At 36.7% G+C, this 25,911-nt stretch overlaps 1 protein-coding gene across 1 annotated transcript in view; it reads left to right on the top strand.

Moving 5' to 3' along the window:
* Positions 1 to 25,911, top strand: part of LOC120583474 (collagen alpha-1(I) chain-like) — a 402,565-nt gene that overhangs the window by 332,616 nt on the left and 44,038 nt on the right. The window contains exon 4 of the mRNA XM_039838938.1: positions 18,365 to 18,414. Within this exon, the coding sequence (XP_039694872.1) occupies positions 18,365 to 18,414 (50 nt within the window). The remainder of the gene's footprint in view (positions 1 to 18,364; positions 18,415 to 25,911) is intronic.

The following is a 25,911-nucleotide window of genomic DNA, read 5'->3' as shown; positions in this document are numbered from 1 at the left end:
AGACAAAAGCTGATTTATATTTCAAATTGATGACTTGGATTGCTGCGTAGATTGGGTGGGAAGGAGAGAAAAGAAGTCAGTATGGGTCCATCGCAGCAGTCCAGGTGGAGGTGTGAGAGTAAGGAAGGATTGGCGTAATATATAGGGGAGGTGGTGGTGCAGGAGGAAATAAGTTATGTTCAAGATTAACTTTGGAGTTAATCACCGAACTTCCTGATGTACTGCAGTGAAGATGGAGATGTGCCGAGGATTTGGGGAAGAATAGAGGAGTTCTTCTGAGGTCTTTAGTAAGCGGATTGGATGGTGGCCCTACAAGGATCACAAATGTGATAAAGATATGATATTGAACAAAGTAAAATTCGTAATTATTTTTGCTATTTCTTTGTACTTCTTTTTAAAGGAATACAGCCCCTTAAGACATTTTGTCAGTTGAGATGGGCAGGTGATATCTCATGAGAAGGAAGCTTTAGACTTTGATGTGTGGAGTGGGCAAAACAGTGGGACAGAAGAGGTGTTGTTCAGTTTATCATTTTTAAAATTTAGATTGGATTAAAATTACGAATGCATATAATATATTCAAAATTGTATCAATGTATTTGCAGAAATGTTGCCTTTTTTAATCTCCCTGGCTATTGTCGATCCTGCTATACAAACACACAAAAAATATGTTAGACATACTCTGGCAAGATAAAAAATAGGAATTGTACTTTAATGGACTATAACACAATACGTCTGAACTTCGATGGTAGAAGTAGCTAAAAGTATTAAGTGGATCTATGTTAGAGGTAAATAATATCTGAGATATGGAAATCAGTCATATATAAATAGAATACCGTCATCATTTAAGAGACTCAAAGATGGACCTACTAAAAGGATATTATTAAAATTGAATATTCATTTCTGATTATACAAGAAATCTTAATTTTCTATAAATAGAAAGATATTTTCTCAACTTGCTGAAAATTATCTACCAGAAATTGCTGTAAACAAAATACTTAATGATGAAATGTTAGAAGAATTTCCATTAAAGTCAAGAATAATTATGATACCCACTATTACTATAATTATCCAACACACTAGTAGCATACTGGAATAAATCATCCTTCTCATCAACAAAACTCGTGCAGATAACAAAATAGGCAGAATTCATTAGATAGACACTGTCTGAAAACATTCAGATTAAGAAATACAGAGAGCTTCTTAAGCAGATGGAATGAAGGGGCTTGCTGGTTAATACCAGGATTACCTGAAACGTGTATAGTGCTTACTAGACATAGTTCTTACATTTTCAAACATACATTAACACTTTTTTAACCCTCTCAAACAATCTTGTGAAATTGGTATAATTATTAATCCCATTTTATAGATTAATATACTGAGATATGGTGATATTAATTAAAGTATCCAAGATCAATTTACTGGCAAAGATCTTAATCCTGGCAGTCTGGCTCCAAAGCCTATACATTTTAACCACTAAGCTTTCTCACTGTGTTGCCCCAGGTGGTTTAACCCATAGTCCCATCATTAGCTTCTCTTGGTTCTACTGCTTAATCATTTCATGCCTTTTTTTTTTTTTTTTTTTTGAGACGATATGAAATTTTATGTTTACCATAATGCAACACGAACTCCCTCAAAAGTATCTCTTACTATATTAGTTAGAGGATATGTTTAAAAGTGTATCAATCTAATGGTCAATCAATTAGGAAAATATAAAACAGTTTCCTGCAGGCACAGACTTTAAGACTCTTGTCCTTGCAGCCTCCTTTATATAAACTCTTCCAATTATCCCACCTTCATTGGTTTATGACCCTTCTTACTGTCATCTTGAAACTCAAGCAAATATTCAGACTCAGAGAAACCTGTATAATCTTTATATGATCACTTCTTTGAGTTAATAAGTAACACTATTAAGTTAAAAATAGCATCAAGAAAGTGGTACTCAGAAATGGCAATGCCTTAAATAGCATGTCATTACTAATGGAGCAAATGATTACTTTTGTCAGTGTGTACAGATTGGAAGGTATTCATCGTTAAATCTGAATGGAGTATTCATGCCCAAAACACTCATTGCAAATAATGAACTCTGAAGTTAAGTTCAATCACGTTAAGTTTTAGGACTGAGTTTCTAATAGTGGCATTGTCAGGCTAACACCATATTTTTTTTTCTTTAACATCATTTCTTTAGCACAAAGCGTTAATGAATTTCTTGATATTAATTTGTTTTTAAGTAAATGGCAGAGGTCTACTCTTCTGAGCACAAGATTTTCCAAAGACAGTGAGAAGATATGAAATGATTCAGCTAAGGTCACAAATATTACTTACTCAATAACTTTGTGCCTTTTGCTGGAATTTCCGCCTTTACTGTCTGATGGTATGGGAAAGCATAATATAAAAGGAGACAGAACCATGGTGACGAGAATGAGAAGATACTGAGTGGTATTTAAAAGATATTCTCTTCTGAGTCATCAGAAAGACTAGAGTAATGGTAGAATCTATGCACACATTAGGGATGCAAACGGGGCGGGAGGTTGAGGTAGCTATATAAGTAAATGGCATTGTACAAAAGGTGTCATACAATTAAATGACCTTAGATTGCAGAGAAAGTGTCTTCCGGGACCATACATATATTGTGCCAATTGGATTCTCAATATAACTGAGCCTATGGCTCAGGTTCAAATTCTTCTATATATCTCTCATAAGATCATGGGCAACCTGGCCCGCTAGGCAATGGTATTACTATGATCATTTTCTGTGTTTTATGGATTAGGAAATTCAGCATCAGATGGAGTGAGTACCCAGGTTATAGAATAAAGTAACTAATCCTCAATTTAAAACAAAATTTTTCTGACTTCGAAGTCTATTTCTTTTATACTGTACCACAATGTTTGGCCCCGGTCTTAATCACATTCATATTGACAGTTCTAGCATAATCTACTACTCCTTGGAGCCTGTTGGATTTAACATATAAACTGGTATACTACTTGAATATGAAGAACGTTCTTCTTTTTTACTAAAATATTTATTTTCTATTTCTTACTAAGAACTATTTTAATTAATTGAGAAATATTTGGCAGTGAATGAGCTAACATTTTTAAGCTCAGCAAGGCTTCCATAACTTCCTCACAACTACTTCATGGTTCATACATGATTCACTTTTACTTAGTCTGCTTCTCATAGAAATAATCTAAAATCATTTTTTTTCTATCAAATTAAAAACCCTTGCATTTATAATACTTTGATGGTTACTAAATTACAGTGTCAGGATACAGATGTGAAACTGAACTATATTTAGAGAAATGGCACTACTCTGAAATAAATGAGTTCAGGTGAATAATTATTTTCTAGCTATAAGACCGAGAATTTCTAATATATCATCTGCCTGTTCCAACGATGTAGAAAGATGTGTTAGGCCTTTGTGAAGTGTTAATTATAACCCTTAATAACTGATTGCAAACTCTCACCAGAGTATATATTACTTCATTATAAATGCACTCTAGAAAATGACATTTTTAAGGAACTACAGTGTGAGATTTATTTGTAAAATATATTCTACCTGGCTATAAAGCTATACAAATTTTTTTAATGCTCTATTTAGGCCAATATTGTGTACAATCCCTATATAGCTACCTGTTAAGTCATTAATGAGAATTTCAGTGATGTTGGCCTCAAAATCCTTCATATTCCCACTTAGTAAACATTTGCATGCAATTCATGCACATTATTTTTTATAAAATTTACTATGGAGTGCTATACTTCAGACGTTAGTTATTACAGAGCACAATATCAACGATTCCTTTGACTATTCAGAGAAGCCTTGTGTGGTTCTAAAAAGAAATATCCGGGGAAGTGGGAGGTAGCATCAAAGCAAGTAGGTGCCTGGCTTTGGAAATCTCCCTCCTGGCATTCACGAAACATGAACTTCTACCTTCACGTGATTTTTCAAGGTTATCTTTGTCAGTGCTGCACAGTAGTTTGGGGAAGTACAGATGGTCTGGCTTCTATTTCTGAACAACCCAGCTTAGGGGCTGATCTAGCTGTATCTCACTCCTTGAAGACAATTCTAACTTTAAAATTAAATCAGAAACAAGATCGTAAGACATTCCCCGGTTAACATGTATTGAGTTATTACTGTTGTATCTGACACTGTCCTAAATATTTAAACTGCGCTATTTTAGTTAATGCTCTCAACAGTTGTATGAGGAAATTACAATAATTATTATCATTTGCTGAGGAAAACAATAAGGTTCAAGGAGCCTTTTTAACTTGATCTAAGATATGTGATATGTGAAGGTCGTGACCACTAACCTATGCTATCTTCTAGAAGTCTGATTTCTTTTTGACAGATTTATACCTCTTATTCATTGTTATATTTCACCTGAATTAAATTATACATGCAATTATAAGAGTGGTAATTTTGACATTCAATGATTTTAATTTGTTTTAGATATAAAATGTTCAGAACTAGTGAACTAAGTCATCTAGATTTCAGACTATAAAAGCTTTAAACATATAGAGTGTTCATTTTACCATTGTAGCAATTAAGTGTGTTGAATGGAAGTACAAAAATTAGTATTAGTCCTTTATTACAGGTTGAGAACATTATCCTTGTTGTACCAGTTTGACTAAAATGCAGCTCATAAGCTGTTTAAATGTGAAATGTGTTTTAGCTGATAAAATATCAGTAAAACCAAAAATGAATGAATGCCATGGAAAGAGCCAGGTTAATTAGAAAATGATCCCCTGAGTACCATCTGGAATGTAGTGGAATGAGTGATTTCAACATTGACACATTGACTCAAAGCCAAAGTGCCATGAAAAGAGGGAGTTTTATTCTGATAATTAGAGAATGGCAGTGTCCTAAGGCACCAGGAGTATGTGAGGTCAGGCTCTCTTTTATGTTTGAATCATCTCTAAAATACCATTTACTAGTAATGCGTAGTTCATTTTTGAAGATTTTAACTATGTAACAATGTTTCAATACCTCAAAATCCTGAATTTTAGCATTTGACAGGTATTTTTCCTTTTGTGAGATTTCAGTATTTTTGAGTATTTGAAAGTGCTTTGTAAATGTTAATACACTTTATCATGCTCATTTTTACTTGACAATTTAAGTAGGTATATAAATGTGTATGTGCCTATATTACATATGTGTATTCTACAAATTCTATGAATATGTGGTTAAATATTACAAATGACCCGTTTTAAAAATATAGGAGACAAATACATACATATTCTATATAAATGTATCTTTCTATAAATAGTATAGGTAATTAAATGTAAAAAGAGTGTCTACGAACCCTTCATCCTCTCCCCTCTTCAATCCAGTGTTATTTATTTACTCTTTTTTCTATCTCCTGACTTCCTTATTAGTTTTACTAGTCTATGATAAACTTTTGCTTATATCTTCCTAATATATTATTCCAAACTTTATTTTTCAAAAGCTTTCAATTCTTAGCACCTCACTCACAGCAGGAAGCTTTGCTCCTATATTGGAAAACATGAAAGATTCAAGGTTATTTATGATCTATTATGGGCTATGTCTATCCTATCCAATGACTAAAATGATTCCCGGTGAACTTGTACATTTTTTTTATTCCATCTATAGTGTGATCATTACAGTCAAACTGTCTCAGAGCCTATTTTTTTCAAAGTACAGTCTTTAAAAGCGCAGGAAATAACAGTTATAATTATAATAAAGATTGTCATGCTATATATATACTATACAGTTTACTAGAGAGTGAAGAAAAACCTGAAATTGCACATGGTCACTAGGAAAACAGTTTTTACTAAAAAAAAAAAAAAAAAAAAAAAAAGGAACTTTGAAGTTTCTTCAAAGTTTCACTGTATTCCCCAAGATATAAGAATCTAGATATGAGTAATAAAATATTATCGAAATTATTAAAACTGTGATTAACTAAGATTTTTTCAAAAACTTGAACAAAAGTGTAAAAATGACTTATTGTTATATGGATGACTTCAAATGAGGAAAAAAAATAAGAAAGAAAGTAAAAAAAAAAAATTATTACTATGAGAGAAACACCTAAATGTGTAATCTCATACAATATACAAAAATAAACTTGAAATGGATTAAAAACTTAGACACAAGACCATAAAACTCCCAGAAGATAACATAGGAAGGAAGCTTCCTGACATTGTTCTGGGCAAAGAATTTTTGAATATGACACCAAAAGCACAGGCAACAAAGCAAAAATAGACAGGTGGGCTTGCATCAAATTAAAAAGTTTCTGCACGGCAAAAGAAACAACAGAGAGAAAAGTAATCTACGGATTGGGAGAAAATCATATATGAGATATGGGGTTAATATCCAAAATATATAAGAAATCTATGCAACTCAATAGCTAATAACTCAATTAAAAAAAATGGGTAAAGGACCAAAATAGACATTTCTCAAAAGAACACATACAAATGGCCAATAGGCATATGGAAAGGTGCTCAACATCACTAATTATCAAAATGAAAATCTGAACCACAATGAGATGTCATCTCACACCTGTTAGAATGGCTATTATAAAAAAGGTAAAAGATAAATATGGATGAGGATGTTGAGAAAAGGGAACCCTTGTGCACTGTTGATGGGAATGTAAATTGGTGCACCATTATGGAAAACAGTATAGAGGTTCCCCCAAAAAATGTAAAATAAAACTACCATATGATCCAGCAATCCCACTTCTGGATATTTGTTCAAAATCAATGAAATCAATATGTTAAAGAGATAGATGCACTATCATGTTCATCACATGTACCTAACTCACAATAGCCAAGACATGGAAACAACCGAAATGTCTATCAATGGATGAATGGCGGTCAGATGTAGAAAAAAGGTCTGAGATTTGGAAAGATGCAGTGGTTCAGCAAGCAAGGACTTTCATAAATCCATCTTGAAAAAGGGCTCACACTACAGTCTTTGACATTTCAGTTCCCAAGAATCTTTCTGAGGAGATCACAGAAGAAGGAGAAGGTCATTTGCCATCTTCTATGGAAAAAAAACAAAAACAGAAAAAAAAAAAACAAGCACAAGCTGTCAAACATCTGTTCCATGAGAACAAGGGCAATGGTTGTTTTGCTCAGCACTTTATTTTGCATTTTTTTGCACAGTTTTTGACACTTGGGGGTCCTCTCTACACATGCAATGAGTGAGCGTTGATAATATAAGAACTTTGTGTAGCATTCCAGAGGCAAGCAGCGTGGGCAGGAAATTATCAGAGAACTAATATCTAGTATATTTAGAGATGCAAGACTTTAAATATATAAGAATAAACATAAGACTAACATCATTTTCATTTTGAAACACTAAGTGTATCTCACTGCCTTTATAAACGGTTAACGGCATAAATATGTTAACCATTGCATTCAAATGCATGAACTCACTGGCTTCCAACTATAAAATGCAGAGACCTGAAACACTTCCAGGGGTGTAAACTCAAGAAAATGTTAAAGTCTATACTTTCTATATGACAAAATTATAGTTAAGTTATAGTTAAAATACTTATCAAAACAATATAGATTTTTAAATGGATATATATGCACACATGTATATATAGATGATATAGATATAGATATAGATATAATCTACATAAATTGTGTAAATGTACAATGTATATTTCAAAAAAAACCTCTCCCTATTAGATTGGTACTGGCGGCACCCTATTTTAAGCAGAGATTAACGGACAAGAGGTACTAAGAGCAGATTTCACCGAACCTCGTTAAGGCGGCTAAAGTCAAGGTCGGTGCAGTTTACACCTCTCACATTTAAAAAACAACCCATCGCCTGCATCTCCGGAAGGATAATTTCAAAAAGATTGCTCTGAAGAAATCAAATTTGTTCAACATACCTCTCCCCACCTCTGCTTATGATATCTCATAAGGCTTCATTTTAAGTGAGTGCCACTATGCGATATCCGTAACGTGGACTTTTAATAGTGCCTGAGATTTTGTTTCACTCAGATTGTCTCAAAATGTAATGGAAATAACATGATCAAATTAAACGGCTTTAATTTCTTTTTAAAATAGAACAACCATTCCTTCAAATTGGATTTTACTCAATGTGCATGTACGTGTGTCTCTGTGTCTTTATCAATCCAGCAAATCTTCATCTTACAACCAAGAATAACACCATGAAAATCAAATACCTTCTTTTTTGCAAAACTGCTAGACAATTTCTGAAAAAGTAGTAATTGCCGCAAGATGCTCCAACTCTGCTGCAGTTATCATTACAGCTTTGGTAACAGTTAATTTTTTTGACATTTATATAAATTAAGATATAATGTGTTAAATTACTGTCTCAGCGGGAGATGAAGGTCTAAAAGAACAAACACTCAGAATCTTGAGTATCAGATAATCAGAAAATGTAAATTATTAGAAGGCAATTAGGCCATTATGTATCTATTTCCCTGATAAATGACATGTATAAAGTAGATATTTCGTATTCTATTTCAAGCATTGTGAAATATAAAGGCTAAATAAATTCGCAGTGAATTGACTCACCCCTAGATTACCTATAATTTCCTCTGACTTCTTAGCACATTTAGCTGACAACATCACAAATATCTAACAAATATACAAATGTTGGGGTCGCTGTTCCCTCTGGGAAAAAAGGAGATATATTTTATTTGCATTTTATCTGCTATTAAAAGAGTGGCTATGTTTTCTGAAGTGATTTAAACACTTGTGAAGTCTATTGCGCACTTTAAGAATAAGCAAAAAGAGCTTAAGACGTTATATTTCTGTACCAGAGAACATAGTTTCCCAACTTGTTTTGCATTTCAGCTTCTGACCGGGTAAAAATATTTTGTATTTGTGTCACCCTTGCTGAATTGTATGAATCTGATGTACATAGAGAGTTTGTGTACTATATTGTACTGATTACTCAGAAAGAGAGTGCTGAAGTAAAATGGACAATTTTCTCTAGTTTTTGTAATAGAACCTTTTAATCTCATTCCTTGTGTATAGTACATACTTCCTTTGTATATTATAGGGCTTTAGAAACCTGTTCTTTTGGTTGGCTTGGGATTTCAAAAGCAGACTTTCTGGCAGTAGAAAAACCATCGAGAATCGATTCTATAACTATTGTAGAGAGAAATATACCCCCAAAGGCAGACCTCATCAGAATCTAGGAAAGTAGCAGATTTCTACTGCTATGTGATGATCTATGCCCCGTGTGAGAATGGTAAAGTACTGTTAGCCTACTGAATGTCACACTATTATTTGGGTTGAATGTAGTTTCTCTCAATAGTTGAGTTAAGATGAGAATATCACTTCTGATTCCCAGGATGCTGTTTTTTTCCTTGGAGTATTTATACCAGTTCATCTTTCACACTCAAGCACTCTGACCGAGAGAAGTTCTCCCAGTGCTTTCTGAAGCTAGAAGGCAAAATATTTCATGTGAACTCAGTTGATATTTCTTGAAACAACTGTTTTGGAAAAATGACACAAAAACTGATGAAAGTATGTCAAGTTTTTTTAATGTCAAAAAAATCCCTCAGAGACAAAGCAATATCTGTTCTTCCATGGCTCACTGTAAAACCCGAAGTGACATCGAAAAAAGACTATTCTGACTAAATAATATGTTCCTAACTTTGAGTTTGTAAATAATTTTACAGTTTGAAAGGATAGGTTAAATGTCAATAAAACATAGGCTTTATCTAAGTGAAGAAATTGCTTTAAAATACTTTTTAAAACGATTGCTTTTAATTTATTTTCAGTATAAAAGCCTAGTTTCCTAGATTATTTTTAATTTATTATTATAACGGCTTGTTTTTTAACCTTTGTGAGCCATTTTTAATAACTCTTTAATAACAGTATTTACAAAGAAGTTGCTATTAAATAATAACATAATTAAGGGCTGTGTCATATTTTTCAATATAACTGATTTAATTTATTCTTTGAACACATAAATGGGGTTAGAAACGTCCCTTACACAAAATATAAAAACTGGTTCATGACAGTGGTAGGATATTGTTGGAAATCGACAATGCTTAGTAGCTTTTTTCCTACACTTCTTCAGATTCCTCTGCCGCCACGAGGCCCCTGTCAGGAAAGGTGAGGCCTCGTGGAGACCTCTACGCCTGGCTGAACACTCTCCCTGCGGGGGCTCATACCTGTGCTTTCTCCCCAAGGTGAAAGCAATGGCCTACTTCTAATCTCGTGACTTCATGTCCACGTGCATCGTTCTGGAATGATTACAACTACTCAGAACTTCCATATCTATGGAGTTTTACTGAAGAAAAACAAGAAAACAGAGAGATCAGTTCCGGTGTCAGTACAGAGAGAGCAAATTCAGTTTAGCCTTTTGCGCTTGCTCCTACCATTCCTGCTGTGTTTGCTAGCCAGCCCGTCTCCCATTCTCCACTGAGTAGGTTTTCAATCTATGTGCTCTTTTCTGATATTCTCCACCTTGCTGCAAATCGCATCAATCGTGACCTGACTTATCTGTCAGCAATTCTCTAGACATTCACTTTCACCCGCTTGTTTCTTTTCCCTTCCTGATGCAAAAAATATATATATGCCTCTCCTTTTTATGTTCTATGATTATTCATCTTAGTTATTTATCTACTTATTGTCTCTTCTCTTTTAAACATCTTTAACCCAGCATAAAATAAATCAAAACTCTCTTCTATCGTTCATTCTCCTCTGGCTCTTTCTTTAGCTCCAGTGTCCAATTTTGGGCTGTAATCTTAGACAAACGCTTCCATGCATACTCTTAGCATTTTGTTCTTCCCATGTGCCCTGAAATATCCTTAGTGTTAACCAAAGTTCCAAATAACAAGTAGAGCATTCAATCATAGCTTCTGGAATTATTAGCCATGGATGTTCTCGGAGTAAACAGGAGAAGAGGTTGCTAAACTGGAGTAACTGAGCAATTATTGATATTATTTGGGGCACTAAATTTAGAAACATGCCATTGGTGTTTAATGATCGCCAGTGTAGTCTCACAATGTACGTCATAATCTTTTTGAAAATAGATACTACATTAGATTTGTGAATTACTTTACTCAATAAATATAAATGCTTAGTATTTCATAGGAGAAGACAGAATTTGTATACATAAATGCAGGTGTAAATATTAAGTCCCTCAGTACAGCCACTCACAGACTTCTGGGAAGCTCAAAAAAACAAAAAAACAAAAAGACAAACAAAAAAACACACTATAGGAGCACACTTTTTTTCTCCAGGGTGATTTTTCCTCAGTATATGTAGTTCATACAACTTTTGTTGACACAAGGAGAATCATAATTAAAATGCATTGCAATATTAATGAGAATTATATGTTTTAAAAGTTTTTAAAAGCATTAATAATTTTCTTCTTCCAAAAAAGCGTTGCCCTTTAGAGAGGTCAGGTATTGTCAACACTAATCTGACACTTGAGAAAGGTAAATAACATTGTGGATGATGTCAAGTTCCATATTCTATTTAGTTACAAATTGGAGCTTAGGTTTTGGACTTTGCTTTCTTTCTACCTGGCTGATCATGGAGGCTCCTGCCAGGTGGTTTACTTCTTCCAGTCGATATGCTGACTTTAAAGCTCCAGAAGAGAGGCTGAGAAAATGTAAGTACTGAAGCAAAGATGCATCTATGAGTACACAAGAGAGGGTGGGGGTCAGCCCGAGCTAGGGAGCCTTAAAGAGAAGGAACATCGCCCACCTTCTCTCCCCTGGCCCAGCAGCTAGAAAGTTGGCCAAAGGGACAGCCTCCCCCTGCATGAAATAACCCAACGGTGTCTCCAGGCCCCCAGGCAGCCAGGGAGAAGCTGTCCAGGGAAGGACCGCTGCTCTGAGCCGACCGCTGAGGCGAGCCTGCTGCCAAGCAGGCGGTATTCCCAAAGCCATCATCATTCTCCCCTGCTGGCAGCTGGACACGGCCGGGCTCTGACCAACATCCCAGCAGGGACTTTACAGCAGACCTGGGCTGCTGTGGAAAGGGGTGCATGAGGGGGCTGTCCGGACCTCAGCTGGGCCCTCACCTTCCCCCGACGTGACCATGGGAACAGACAGTGTGGGCTCTTGGTAATAGACACATCGCTGGCTCAAGCAATTTCACCCCAAGAATGCCCGGCCTGGTTCCATTAACCAGCCACGTTTCTGCGGAACATCACGGGGCCTTGTCTACCTTGTGTGGAAACGAGGACCTGGCCCTTGGGGAAACAGGTGGCATCAATGATACCTGCCCTCTTTCTCCTCCTGCAGCACCATGACTGCCAGGGCCTCTGAACACCTGATGGCCTGTTCTACCTCGCACGCAGGTGACTGTGTGAGCCAACAGCCCAGAGGTTGACGTGGGATCCTGCCCGGGCCAGTCGAGCACACGACCAGCTTGGAACTCAATGCCTTGACCCCCTCTCTCCACACTGGACCAGACCTCTGCACCCAGGTGGCCATCAAGCAGCCACTGAGCGTGCCGCCTCTGTGCTGATGCACCCAAGGCCTCCATCCAGAGACGACAGCCTGGGCCTGAGCAACGTGCTGGTGTTGGCCAAGGGGTGGGGGCCGGCAGCACATCCAGCACCTGATTTCTTGTAACGTGCTGCCCCCCAACAGCTCTGCTAAAAAAAAAAAAAAAAAAGGATAATTTAGAGCCTAGAAACAGGCTGTCCAGTCGATGGCTAACTTCGCAATGGGCACCATGGACCTGCTGGTCTAGCTTGTCCTTCCTGGAGCCTTGGAGCCGCTGGGGAATCTGCGCTCTGTCTCAGACACCAGAGTGGCACTCATCATGCTGGACGTCCAGGCTGAGGGAAGTTTTGGGCAAAGGAAACTCTTGTCCGATGGAAGGACCCAGGGGCCTTCACGGCACTGAGGCGTCAGTACTCTAGCTCCGCCATATTGCCAGGCTGTTTTGAACGTTGTGGGGAACCACGTCAGTGAGGAAAGAGAAAATGCCAATGAACCAGACCCAGATCAAGATCGTGAATTCTTAAAGTGCTTAACAACAAAATCAAGCAACCAACCAAACAAAAACAAACAAACAAACAAACAAACAAACAACAAAAACTAAAGCTCTACAACTTCTAAACCAATGGCCAGACTATAAAAGGTAACTCTTAGAGCAGCAGCACTGCTGTATCTTAAAATATCACAGGTAGAACTGAACGTTAACAAAAATTTTGACACTTTCACCTCCATCTGTCTATTCTCTGTCTTTCTCTGTCTCTCTCTGTCTCTCTCTGTCTCTACAATATATATATCTCACCCGATATATACTGATATACTGATATATAATGCTCTGTCTCTCTCTGTCTCTCATCTCTGTCTCTCAATGCTCTCTCTGTCTCTCTGTCTCACAAATATATAAATATATACTGATATAATATATATATCTCTGTCTCTGTCTCTGTCTCTATCTCTCTCTCTCTGTCTCTGTCTCTGTGTCTCTCTCTGTCTCTCTGTCTCTGTCTCTCCCTCACCCTCTCTCACTGTAACTACAGGCTTCCACATGTATAAACAAGAATTGCTCCAAAACTCAAAAGACCCATACCTGAAATTGAGTGAGGCAGTGTTGAGTATAACATCAGTATTTCTACTGCTGTGACAAAGTGCGAACTTGAGGTTTTCACTCACACCAAAGCTGCCCCAACTGGGGAATCCTGGAAGCTCATACTCACAGTGGAGTTTCCCAGAAATTGGGAAAAAAAAAAGTTTCAAATGCATCGCCTTTAGTTTATGGGAAAAACCATCAACAAGAGACAGAGCCCAAGTAGAGATTTATTTCCTAAAGCAGGAATAGATAGGAAATATAAATAATCTAGGTCGAGGTCTATTACCTTTGTAAGATAAAAATGTGATTTCGAGGTATGGTCAAGAGAGGCAGTACCTGGCAATTCCTCACAGGTGGAATTGAACCATTTTTCTTAACACTTTTATTTAACAAAATCAGATTTTCACATGAATTATGAAGTTCCAGAATTTGCCATCCTCTTTCATTCATGGCAGGTTTTCGTCTCAACTTCCCAAAAATTCCACAAGAAGTTTACCAAGTATTATGTAATAATTTAAAGATATATTATTCCTCTGTGTCCACTAGGTCATTTAACATACCTACACATGCTCATTAAATAAGTTTTGGTAGAACGAAGTATTGATTTATATCTGATGAGTGAGAGAAATCTTAAGTGAGATTCTGAAGATTATTGCAAAAAAAACGAGAGGAAGAATGAAATCTATTTTGTCAAACACATGCTTTTTTTAATGTGCAAATATGTCTCAATATAATGGAAACACACATGAAATAGAGAACTTATTTCTAATATACAGATAGCAAAAGAGGTCGAATCCGTTCTTCAGAGAATTTTCTGATACTTGGATAACAATAATTAGAATATGTCGTGCTAAAAATTTTAACTTTCTCCTAGATAAACTGTGCATGAAAATAAAAAGGAAATGATCACTGCTTCAATAATAGAAAATCAAAGCAATTTAAGAACTACCCTAGTCGAAAGCCACGAAGCATCAGTAATTGCATCGTTTTGCTGCTCATATTAAAAACATTCATTTTTACATATTTTTATTTGGAAATTTTCAATTTATTAGATAAAAGTGAGATTGAAACTCAGATTAATGTCAGTTTTAATAATAAAGCTAAAGATACATTTGTTTCCTCTGATCTTTCTCAGTGAGTTACTACATGAGCTGGGTGACGTTTTACCTTGTTTATGCTCCTAATTCACTTCGTATGAAAACTCTTACTTCATGTGATTGATTTTAAGTTTTGCTAACATCATTGCTAATTTTTTTTCTAAGCAGTTTTATCTTAAATCTTGTTAGACATAACATTAATGCATCAGCAAGTAAATATGGAAAATTTGTCCATAGACTTTTACATATCTTTTTGCTATACTTGTTCATTTGCTAGATAGAGAGCATGTAGGTGGGGGCAGAGTGAAACCTGCATAAGCCCGATCATTCATTAAAAAATAGAACACAGATATATGCGACGTGATGCTGCAAGAAATTCCCTTACAGTAGCAAGTACACATATGAGGGGAGATGAGCTTCTTGTCTTAGCTGGTACTCTGAAAGCTAGCGAATCCTCTGCCATGCTCTTCTAAATCCTAGGTGGGTGCTTCTTTGCCATGTTTCTTTAGCCACAGACATTGAAGCAGAAAGGAATCAGGGAACTATCTGCACTCAGTCACTTGGAGCTCAAGCTCATGCACCACGGTACTGGGGATTTGCTGTTTTATTAATATACCAAAGGGAGAGCAAAGAAACTTAAAGACAAGTGTCATGCTTGCCCATCCAGGATCACCGATTCATGTGCTGACCTGACTCAATTTAAAATTCCAAACCATAGGTTATAATCAGTCTTATCCCAGAGCTTGAGGTAATGATACCTGTTTAATTCAGTAGACAGATCACATAGTCCTCAGAATGATCGAAAGTGATGTAACTCTTGTCCATTTATTTTCCCTCTTTTACAGTTTTCAAAGGCTGATTCCATATTCTTAGGCCTTTACTAGTCTTACTAGACTCTATTGCCACGTGGTGAGTTGGTTGACAAAACAATGGTTAAACTGTTAGTATTGTTTGTGATGGATTTTGAAACTTGCCTACCTTGTCAAAGAAATCATTTGTGAACCAAGTGATGACCTGGACATGTCTTCCAAGAATTTGCATTTAATTCCTAAAACTTTCATAAAGTTGTTTTAAAAATTTTATTACAGAAGACTTTCAGTCAATCTATGATAAACGTTGTAGCCAAAATTTTAAATTTTGCTTGTCAATCATCTATCAAACTTAAATTTTTGAACAGATTTTTTGTTATCTGCTTTACAACATATTATAATCAGTTAATGGTTTACTTCATATGGTGATATTTTGTTCATTATAAAGATTACCACGAAATTAGAGCTTTAAAAGTTACATTAAAACATTGTTTTCCTTGATTGCTGAGTTTTGGGGTGCCCCCTAAAGTTTGGAACCCAAGCTGAGACTACCTTACTCGCCGCACCCAATTCCCAGCCCTGTAGTTAACAGCTATTTCCAGTGTAGAAACAATCGATTTCTATTTAAAAAGAAGCCTGACTACTGTCAGAGAGTGTTTGATTTAGGTTGCAGGTAGTGTAAGTCAGTATGTGATGAAACCTCTATTTAAATGGGAGTGAGCAGTGTAAATGGCACTTAATTAACATCAGTGATATCGATGAAGCAGGGAGCCTGTCTTTGAGTGCACGGGATCTGTGGATTTTTATGAACTCCTCTCCGGTTTGTTTGTTTCCAATCCAAGTCTGCTTGGATAAAGCTTTATGATAAATTCAATTTGCATTGACATTGGTTTTTTAGTAATATTCTAATGTTGTATTACCCAAATCTATAATACGTATTGCTTAGATACATTTGATAATAACAATAATTTATCTTCTGTGTTTCAGCATTATTTATCTTCATTTTATTGTCTATATTTCCAGAATGATGTTGACTAATAGTAAAAATAATGCTTTTTATGATTTTTAATGATTTTACTGTTAAGTATTACATAACAGTTTTCTTAAAAATAGCATATAATCTCCTCTATGATTGTTTTTCTTTTTAATATAATTCTGTAGCATAGTGTGGCAAAGTACCTAATTTTAGTCTTTCTACATTTATTCCATCAATTTCAGTTCCTGTGGATGCTGTCTCTGTCTCATCTTGGTATTTATTCTAAGTTCCATTGTATTGCTATTCGAGTATTTCAGGATTATATGTTGTTCCTTCTCCTTTCCTACTATCTAATTTGTTGCCTTTATAGCAAACTCCACCTCCTCTGGGCCCCTAACGTTCCACGCCACCACTCTGCAGCTCCCAAACCAATTTTAAGTTCCTGAGTGTTGAGAACGACCACCCTTCTTGAAATCTAAATAATACATTTTGGCATTCAATAAGTACTATTGAATTGACACAAGAACCAAATCATATTTTTAGCATAACTATATTGGAAAGCAGATTGTAGATAATTTTTCCACAAGTGTGAAGGTACCAATCCTCAGATTTCTGCCCTATAGTAGGAGTTAAGGAGTCTGATTCTCTTCCTCTGTGTCAATGACTAATTACAATGGCAGCAGACTCAGTACTTAATTCTAGACTGTCTCAATCTCTTAGCCTCTAAAGTGAGAGATTGAACCACATGATAGTTAAGGTTGCTTCTTGTCTGAAATTGTGGTCCAGGCATACTTATTCTCACCCAAACATAGCGCACCAAGCCCAAAGAGCAGTGATTCCCCACCCCCACCCCCAGTTCACACGTCTTTTAGTGCATGAAATACAGTCCCAATCTCAAGGTCGCTGCTCCAGTGCCCAGAATGATGTTTCTACTCTGATTTGGGGGTGCTTAAAAGGTATTCAGCATACGAGAGCTCATATTTTAGAATATGTAATTTTATTACAGTAAGTGGATATTTTACTGAGATTTTCTGTTTTATTTGCTAAATTAGAGAATAGTCTGTCAAGTACACATTTATAAATCTCACTCTATTGAGTCAAAATCCTGAGAATCTGCATCTAAAGGAGATAAACAAAATTTAGGCTATGGCCTTTTTAGCCCTCACCCCGTGGCCTGCGAGGAAATATATCTGGGAAAAGATTACTTCAGAGCAGCATGAGGACACTCAAATGTCTGCGAAATATCCACACGTTGTTTGACCGTGGTGACGCTAGATCTTTCATTCTCCTAAGGAGAAAATAATAAGATGCCCGAGATTTATTTGTAACAATCATTCTTAGTAAGTTTTTAAAAACAATTTCCCATTTTAAAACTTGAATCTGTAGTAAATAATGAAGGCACTGATGTCTATTAACTATATGAGCAAATCTGTATTTCTTATTTAAGCCTCAGTTTTACGGGCATCGTTCTTCGTACTTCACTTTCTTTTAGGCAAATAGTAATTTTGTTCACATGAGATGTTAATTATGACACGAAAGGAGGAAAAGTTGCTGTTACAAGAACAGAAGTGTTTAAATGAGTTATCAACATTAATACAGAAACTGATAGCTGTGTAATAGTTACCATTTTAGAACATACTGTGGATTTTCTAAATATTCCTGTGAACTTTAATTATTTGAATACATTATTAAATAAAATGTTCCAATATAGTCTATCTTTCCTATTTATAATTATCTTTGAGGTATTAAGAGTGCAGGTTCTTATTTCTGGGCTGGAGAGTTCTCGTCTACCACCAAGTAACCGCCTCCCCCTTAAAAGTTAAGAACTTTGAGTTCGAGGAATCGCTAAGCAGCTAAGGAACATGTGACTGTCTCTTTCCCTTCCCATCCTCACAATCACTGTCTGTCATCCAGCAGAATGAGAAACCATGTCAGTGTGTGATACAGACAACATTGTCCCCATCACTAACTCTGCTTTTTTGACTCTCCAGGAAAAGAAGCATCACAGTCCTCAGACGCTCAAGAAGAACAACAGGAAAAGGTGAGAAGCTTTATTTTCCTCTATAATTTTATTTCATAATTGACTTGGATTTAAAAAATTATGGATTTTTAAAGCTGTATCAAAGAACGAGGTTTTCTATATATTAATATATACAGAAAGGTATATAGATTTCCTTTATAAAATTTTAATAAGATGGTTGCCAAGCAACCGAGAAACATTGACGACACTTAGTTTTTACACCTGCAATAACTAGAGTGGACCACTGTTCTCCTCCATGATACACTGACAGGATGGTTGAATTTTGTTATTTTTGCGCGCGCGCACGTGCGTGCATGCGTGTGTGTGTGTGTGTGTGTGTGTGTGTGTGGTTATTTAAGGCCACAACAGCAGCAGCAGCTACTCTACATTAGGGAGTATGATGTTTGAAATAAAGAACTTATAGTTAGAAATAAAAATGTAATTAGTAAAATAATTATTTCAAGGCTGAAATGAACAATGAAATGTGCATTTACCTCTGCTTTCATGTGTATCTCAGACCCAAAACTTTCTAACCTCTGAATAAGAATTTGAATTAGCCATGCTATTGAACAAAATTTACAGAGTGAAAATTATTAGTATGGTTGAGATTCTTAAATTATAAATCTCTGGTTGAGAATGATAGTATATTATGTTAGTAGTTGTAACTGGGGTCCTCTTAGGGAAAAAAAGTTCTGAGAAACGTAATTCAATAATGACTTTGGGTTGAATTTGAGCAGCATTTGGTCCTTTTGCCATCTGTGCCAATGAGAGCAGTTTTCTAGATAATTGCAGTAGAAGAATGTAATACTCCAACCTGGAGGGAGGTGATTGAGTAAGAAAGAAAGGAATCATTAGGGCGGGCAGGTTCCCGTAGGCATTGCTATAAGAAGTGAAGCTTCTTCAAGACCATTAAAAAGCCTTTGTGCAAGTCTATAAAACCCCAAAATGCTTCGCGTGAGTGATTTTTGTAGCTGATCCTGGAGTCGAGTAAGGACCGAGATTTGTATTGTATCAACTGTAGATAGAGACAAGGGAAGGACATCCCCAAAAGTCAAGGAGCAGAGCAGGCCAGAACGTCACACGACGGAGACTCGGTTCTAACATAAGGAACAGAACAGGGTAGAGGAAGCTCTTGCTGTAGGTCGTGGTGGCCATGGAGGTGCTTCCCAAACTCCTCCTTCTATAAAATTTGGACTTAAAAAAAAAATTGGGCTTTCTTCCTCCTGTCTCCCCTCACCTAGAACAATATTGCGATTAACCTATTGTTGGTTTGAAGTGTGTTATATCTTTATTTGGCTAATTAGGTATTATCCTGTAAACCATCATCTTATTTATAATTCCTACTGTGAACCTGTACTAAATAAATTACTAGCAAATACAAACTCAGTTGCTAAGTATAACTTTCTCTATCTCCTCAAAACAAACAACAACAACAAAAACTCCATAAAGAATATGGCCAACTAAAACTCCAACCTCAATAGAGAATCCAAGGTGTGCCAGTTTACATTACATGAGGAATACAAGGGTATGTGATCCCATCATTGGGATGGACATTGCTCAGGACCATACTGAACTGGTAAGAATGATACAATCTTCGAAGATGGAAGTGGTGTCTTCTTCTGAGGCATGCTTACTGACCAGTACAGTAAAGGGGATGTCTCCCTACAGAGCAAAGGACAGTTAGGCTTCATGCCCATTACAAAAGATTTAGTGTTGCTTTTCTGTAACACACCTCACTGTGTGTAGGTGTCACTTGGCCCTCTTCATGACAGTCTCTGGGAATTGGAGCTCTGAGAATTGGCACAATAAAATGTTAATACTTTGGGTACCACCGTGGGTATAACAAAGTCCTTTGTCTTTGACCCAGGAGTCTTTTGTCTTCTGCCAACATTCATGAACCTGCAGCAACCTAATGAGTTAGCATGCAAGTGGGCTGTCATACCCTTCAGAGTTCTTAACAGGTTTAGTAATGAGGATGGGATGCTGAGGGGAACATGGCTTTCTGGAAGAGGAAGGATGAGGACTCAGGGCTTGAGCAACAGGATTTGAGGAAAGTCCATGAGAATTGGTAATAAACGCATTGATCAAATGTATGGTCAGTCAGGTGATAAATGTCCTCCTGCTAACGTATACTTACTACAAAACAGTTTCAAAGACGGTTGCCTGAACACTGCCTTTCTCATTGCTAACTCCTTTTCAAGTACTCCTTGCTAATCTTTCAGACATCCTCAGATTTATCTATTTTAACAACACAGTATTAAAATTCATCCTAGGAGGCAGAAAGCTTCCAACTCCTTTTGGGGAAAACAAAAAGTTAAACAAATAATCACCAGTTGATTAAGAATGGATGAAAACTTACAGCCACTATGGGAAGTCAACAGGAACATTAATTGAACTTTGGCTGGTTTAACTGAAAGATGAAGGAGGAAGGGGTGATGCTTGTTACGGGAAAATGGAAAGCAGAACCACGAGGCCACCTCATGGTCCAGCCCACACTGCGGTCTCTCATAGCAGCTGGATCTATTCGCCCGTTACAGTAAAATGTCTCAGAATTTTTTGAATCAAATCCTGGGATGCTGTCTGGAGACTTTGAGCCTCTCAGGAAGATTTCCCCAAAATAGGCAGATTCCAGAATAAAACCATCGATGACTAGCCACTGAGAAGTATTCAGGCTTTTAATGCTCTGGGTCGTGTTTACAATGCTGATGAAGGAGACCTATTGGCAAATGAGAAATTAAACACTAAAAATCTAAATAAATTCTTATAGTCAACCTGACTGCTCTGGGAAATCCTCAAGCCCTTAAACTGAAACTAGGCATGAATCTGAGAGATGTTATCATGCTAATGAGACAGTCAGTGCCTCGGATTAACGTGCCAATGCGGCTCCCCAAAGAACCCTTCAAGAATCAAGCTCAGGAGAGTGAGAGGGAGCAATCCCCATGGTCCTAGGGGGAAAGTGCTGTCTTTGGCTACGGCTGCTGAGCAAGGGGCTTCTAAAGGTGAAACACATGATGTCTGACATTACCAGCCACCTGCCCAATATATTGCCTTTGGAAGCAACAAAAGCATTAGAATGTTGGCTGAGTTGCAAGCAACCACCAAGCTGCTAACGAATGGGATTAAATCCATGTTGCATACTGAACAGAGCTGCTCTGCCCTCTGTCTGTGCCCAGTGACACCTCCTTCCCCCTGTACTCCTACCTCAGCTGTTTTAAGGGGGAAGGTGATTGAAAGTGAGTCCAAGATCTGTGTATGCCCACAGGGACTGAAGCCACATCCATCCATGCCCTAAACTGGGGTACTCAGGGAAGGGGAAGAACTAAAACTTTTATGGCTTTGTCAGAAGTGTGTGAGTCATCATCCTACCTGGTCCTGTGAGAGGCAAGGTCACTCCCTTTCAGCTCAGGAGGACTTGGCAGGTATCACATTGGGGAGAGGAGGCAGTAGGATAGTTGGTGTTTCCATATCTAAATGCATGCATGGTGGGAACGGATGCATTATGTGCTTGTACTGCCTCATCCCATAGGTGAGACGTAAAACTGCGGTTTTTGATCTATAAATCATTCTATTATATAAGTTATTCTTGAGAAAGGGCTCGTTTGTTTTAAAAAGGAAGTAAACTATGTCTCTATTAGTTTGTTTGTATATATATTCTCTAACTAAATAAAATGAAAAAGGTGAAGTTTATTTGAAAAGGGAGAAAATATATATGCTCTTCGACTCAAAAATATATCAGTTTTAATATGGGACTTGAACAAATAGAAGTCATATTATCTTTAACCATATTGTTAACTAGATGGCTGGCCTTATTTGTTCAATAGTGAAATATATCTTTTTTCAAAAGTAAAACCAAAGCCAATTGCTCAAATCTGTTGTACGACAAAGTCTTCAAATTCTCTATTAGTTCATGATATAGCCAATTAGGTTGTCACAACACAGCTGATCAATCGATAGATATTCAGTAGTGATAAGATGATGAAAAGGAGGGCTGGGTTCTCGGGGGATAGCTCGTTCACGTGGGTGCGGTGTTGGCAAAGCTCACGGTTACTGTGAATCTGGCATCACTTACTGCGGGACGCTTTTCCTTACGCACCACGCAGCTTAGGGCACCTTCCTCGGTGCTCACACGTACCGTACACCAGGTTAAGACGTGATCGCTCTGCCTTCTGGTGACACTTCTTAAACAAATAGTTAGCTTCTCGAAGGCAGGAGCTTCATCATATTACATTATATTTTGCCACAGATTCATACAAACTTAACGCATAGCAAGTGGCTCTTTTCTTTTTCTCTGGAGGAATAAGTAAATGAACGTATTAGGAAGAACGTTTTCTAAACCACCTTGAAAAAAAAACAACAACATTTGCCAAAGTAGTTGAACTTCTATTCCTCGATAGTCTATTAAATCAGTATTAGGTGAATTCCTATAACTAGGCAAATATTTCATATATCTGTTAATACAGAATGACGGCTATATCCCAAAAAGATATTAACAGTAAGCTTGACTTTTTGAAAATAAATGTAATAAAAATTCAATAAGTTTGTTTACATTTGCCTCTATAAAAAATCTGTTCTACTGTCAGTAAAAATTACGTTCGGAAAGTCTTTGTAAGCTGAGTCTTTTCCTGTTATGTTCTGAAGTAGGAATCTGGCTCCTTGTCACCTTCAATTTGACATTTTACAGAAACTAGAAATACAAGTCAGGTAGGGAAACATGCTACATATTGTTTTTTCCCCTCTAGCTGACTACCGGTAATCTTAAAAGTCAACAATGTCAGATTTCAATTTTGTTGTTCACTGAATTTCCATGCTGTGGATTGAAAAACCTATTTCTACTGCTTTTGTTTTCTAAATCTTTTTTGTGTGATGATTAAAAAAAAAAAACACACACGACTTACTTGACAGCTGGTTTTATTTTACCTCTGTTTAAACATAATACTTTATACTGCTTATTGAATTGGATGGATGGAACAGTCGCGTGCCTAATATATGTGTATACTAAGAAGAAAACCCGCTCTTGACTGGCCTTCAGAATTTATTCAGCAATTTTTTTTTTGTGAGGGGCGGGGGCAGTTAAGTAGTTGCCTACTATGTGAAATGAACTGTATGAGCTGTGGATTAGTTGCAGAAATGAATGACACAAAAGTCTGTTTTAAAGGATTCCAATGGACCCCAGGATTAGGGAAATATTCGCTATATTATTGCTCTTGGCAAAAGAATGAGAAATTATTCTTCCACACATGTCGATTTTTACTGTGAGAACTTATTCCTATTTCTGAATTCATAGAAGAAAATATAGGATGTCTTTTTTAATGCATTTAATTTGCAGGCTTTACCTTAATCATACGTTTGATCAAATCTACTAACGTCACCAGCAATGACTTAGTAAATTATAAATGTTCGCACAATATACTCAGTTAACTAAAATACATAGTTAGATTTAGGTGTGATAGAATGCATTGTTGATTCATTAAAGCAGAGATGGTGAATTCTCTAGAGAGAGATTATTATGGCCCAAGCCCCCACCCAGAACTTTTGCCTATAATTCATTGTATAACCACCAGATAGCAGTAGAATTTTGATACAGAGCACTCAGTGGAAATGCTAACGAAATAAGACTTATAGCATCGTTTATAAAATAAGAACTCTTGTATTGAAAATAGTAGTTAATTATAGGAACAGCTAGATTAACAAATTTGACAACTCAACTACCAAACTGCTTTACAAAGCAATCGCTGCTAAAATAGAAAAATATTCTGAATATAAATATTCATTTAGGTAGTCAATAAATGTGTGTTGAACACCTAATAGGTTTTCAGGCATCTCCCTGAAAAACATAAGACACAGATTGTTCCTGTTCTCCTAGAGCTTACATTTCAGAGTTTGCATGTGTGTGTGTGGGGGGGATATTAATTTATGATTATTAAAAAAATTAGTAATTGTAAGTAATACAGCACAGGAAACCAGCAGAGTACCCTGACAGAGAATAGCAGTTGAGGGCTCTATTCTCAGAGGGTGATATTTAATGAGACCTGAAAGAAGAGAAAAAGACAACCAGGAAAAGGTGACAGAAGACCATCCCACCAAGAATGTTTCATTAAACCGGAAGCAGTAGGCCTCAAAATTAAAAATAATATTTATTAAGAGGTCTGTTTGCTTTGCAAGAATCGGATCATTTTCCATTATGCGTCTACCCCTAACTAATCTTAGCCTATAGAAGGTTTCTTTACAAAGGTGACAAAAAGCAGTTTCAAAATTGATAAAATAATTTATTTAGCATCGGATATGACGATTCTAGTTGTACTTGCCTTTCGGAAATGTATAACTAGTTAAGAGCTATCCCGTCACCAGTCATATCAGAGTTCACAGATGTCACTAGGGGATTCTATCAAGTATTATGAAGCCCCCTCCCCACCCCCGTCACTTAAAATAATCAAATTTATACGTCATTACTACCATATTGCTCAACTAGAGCAATTACATATCAACTACAGTAGTTACCACACGCTGGCTTCTCTCTGAATTAAACATTCCTCTTTCCTACTTGAGAATGCGTGACTGTCCTGCGCATCACGAAAAGGCATTTCTCCAGCCCTGGTGTTACGGTGTCTCAGCACTGAAACTCGTTTCTTTTTCACTGTGGCTATCCAGCATTTCTTGATAAGGAGATATGGAGTCGTAGTGTGGATTTTCACTAACAAAATCTATCAAGTGCCAATGCTCCGTATTAGGTCAAAAATAAAATTGTAGACACTATTTTACTACTACATGACACCACTAAATCATAACATTTAATCAGGAATGAAACTAAAGGAAAAAAAGGAAAACGAAAGTATATGTCAATTCATGAGACAAAGACTTTATTGTCTACATAGTATAGAATGCAAAAAAGGCTGTGTGACGTGTGTCATTTGCGCATTGCCTTGTCACCTGTGTGCATATATGTTTCCATGGTTTTAGCATCCACATGAATTAAAATATCAGCACCTTTTCATGCTACCACACAATTTCCTGAGCCCTTGGAGAAATCGAGGTGGGACCAATATAATTAGATTTAAAAGCTATTTCACAGGACACCCGAGGATACAGGTACGTGTGTCCTAGGTGTGCCACTCATCTTGAGTTGGCTGGAGACATCTTGTCAGCGAGGGCGACATGTCTGCATATTTTTTAAATCGATCTATATGTTGATCAAATTAAACATGCACGCTGTTATTCCCAAGATCTTCAGAGAAAAAAATATCCTAGTGGAACCAACCACTCGAACTTTTAATTTTCTACACTTGGTTCCAGTTTTAGGCGTTATATTTTAAGTACTTGATAAAATGCTAGTGATGACTCCACGACCAAGCTTTGGTGGTTATTCAAAATGGAAAAGATATAGAGTTTAGTTGGGTGTTTTGGCAGCAAATGTCACCCTGTGTCGTCTGCATTCTATCCACGCATGGCATTATTCCCCTCCTCCACCTCTTTCTTTTTTCAGAAGTAGCTGCTAAACCTCACTGTTACATCTTCAAGTAG

The sequence above is a fragment of the Pteropus medius genome, unplaced genomic scaffold (assembly GCF_902729225.1).
Source record: "Pteropus medius unplaced genomic scaffold, Ma_sr-lr_union100, whole genome shotgun sequence".
In the NCBI taxonomy this organism is placed as follows: domain Eukaryota; kingdom Metazoa; phylum Chordata; class Mammalia; order Chiroptera; family Pteropodidae; genus Pteropus; species Pteropus medius.
Note: the sequence above shows the minus strand (reverse complement) of the source record. Positions and strands in the feature narration are given on the sequence as shown.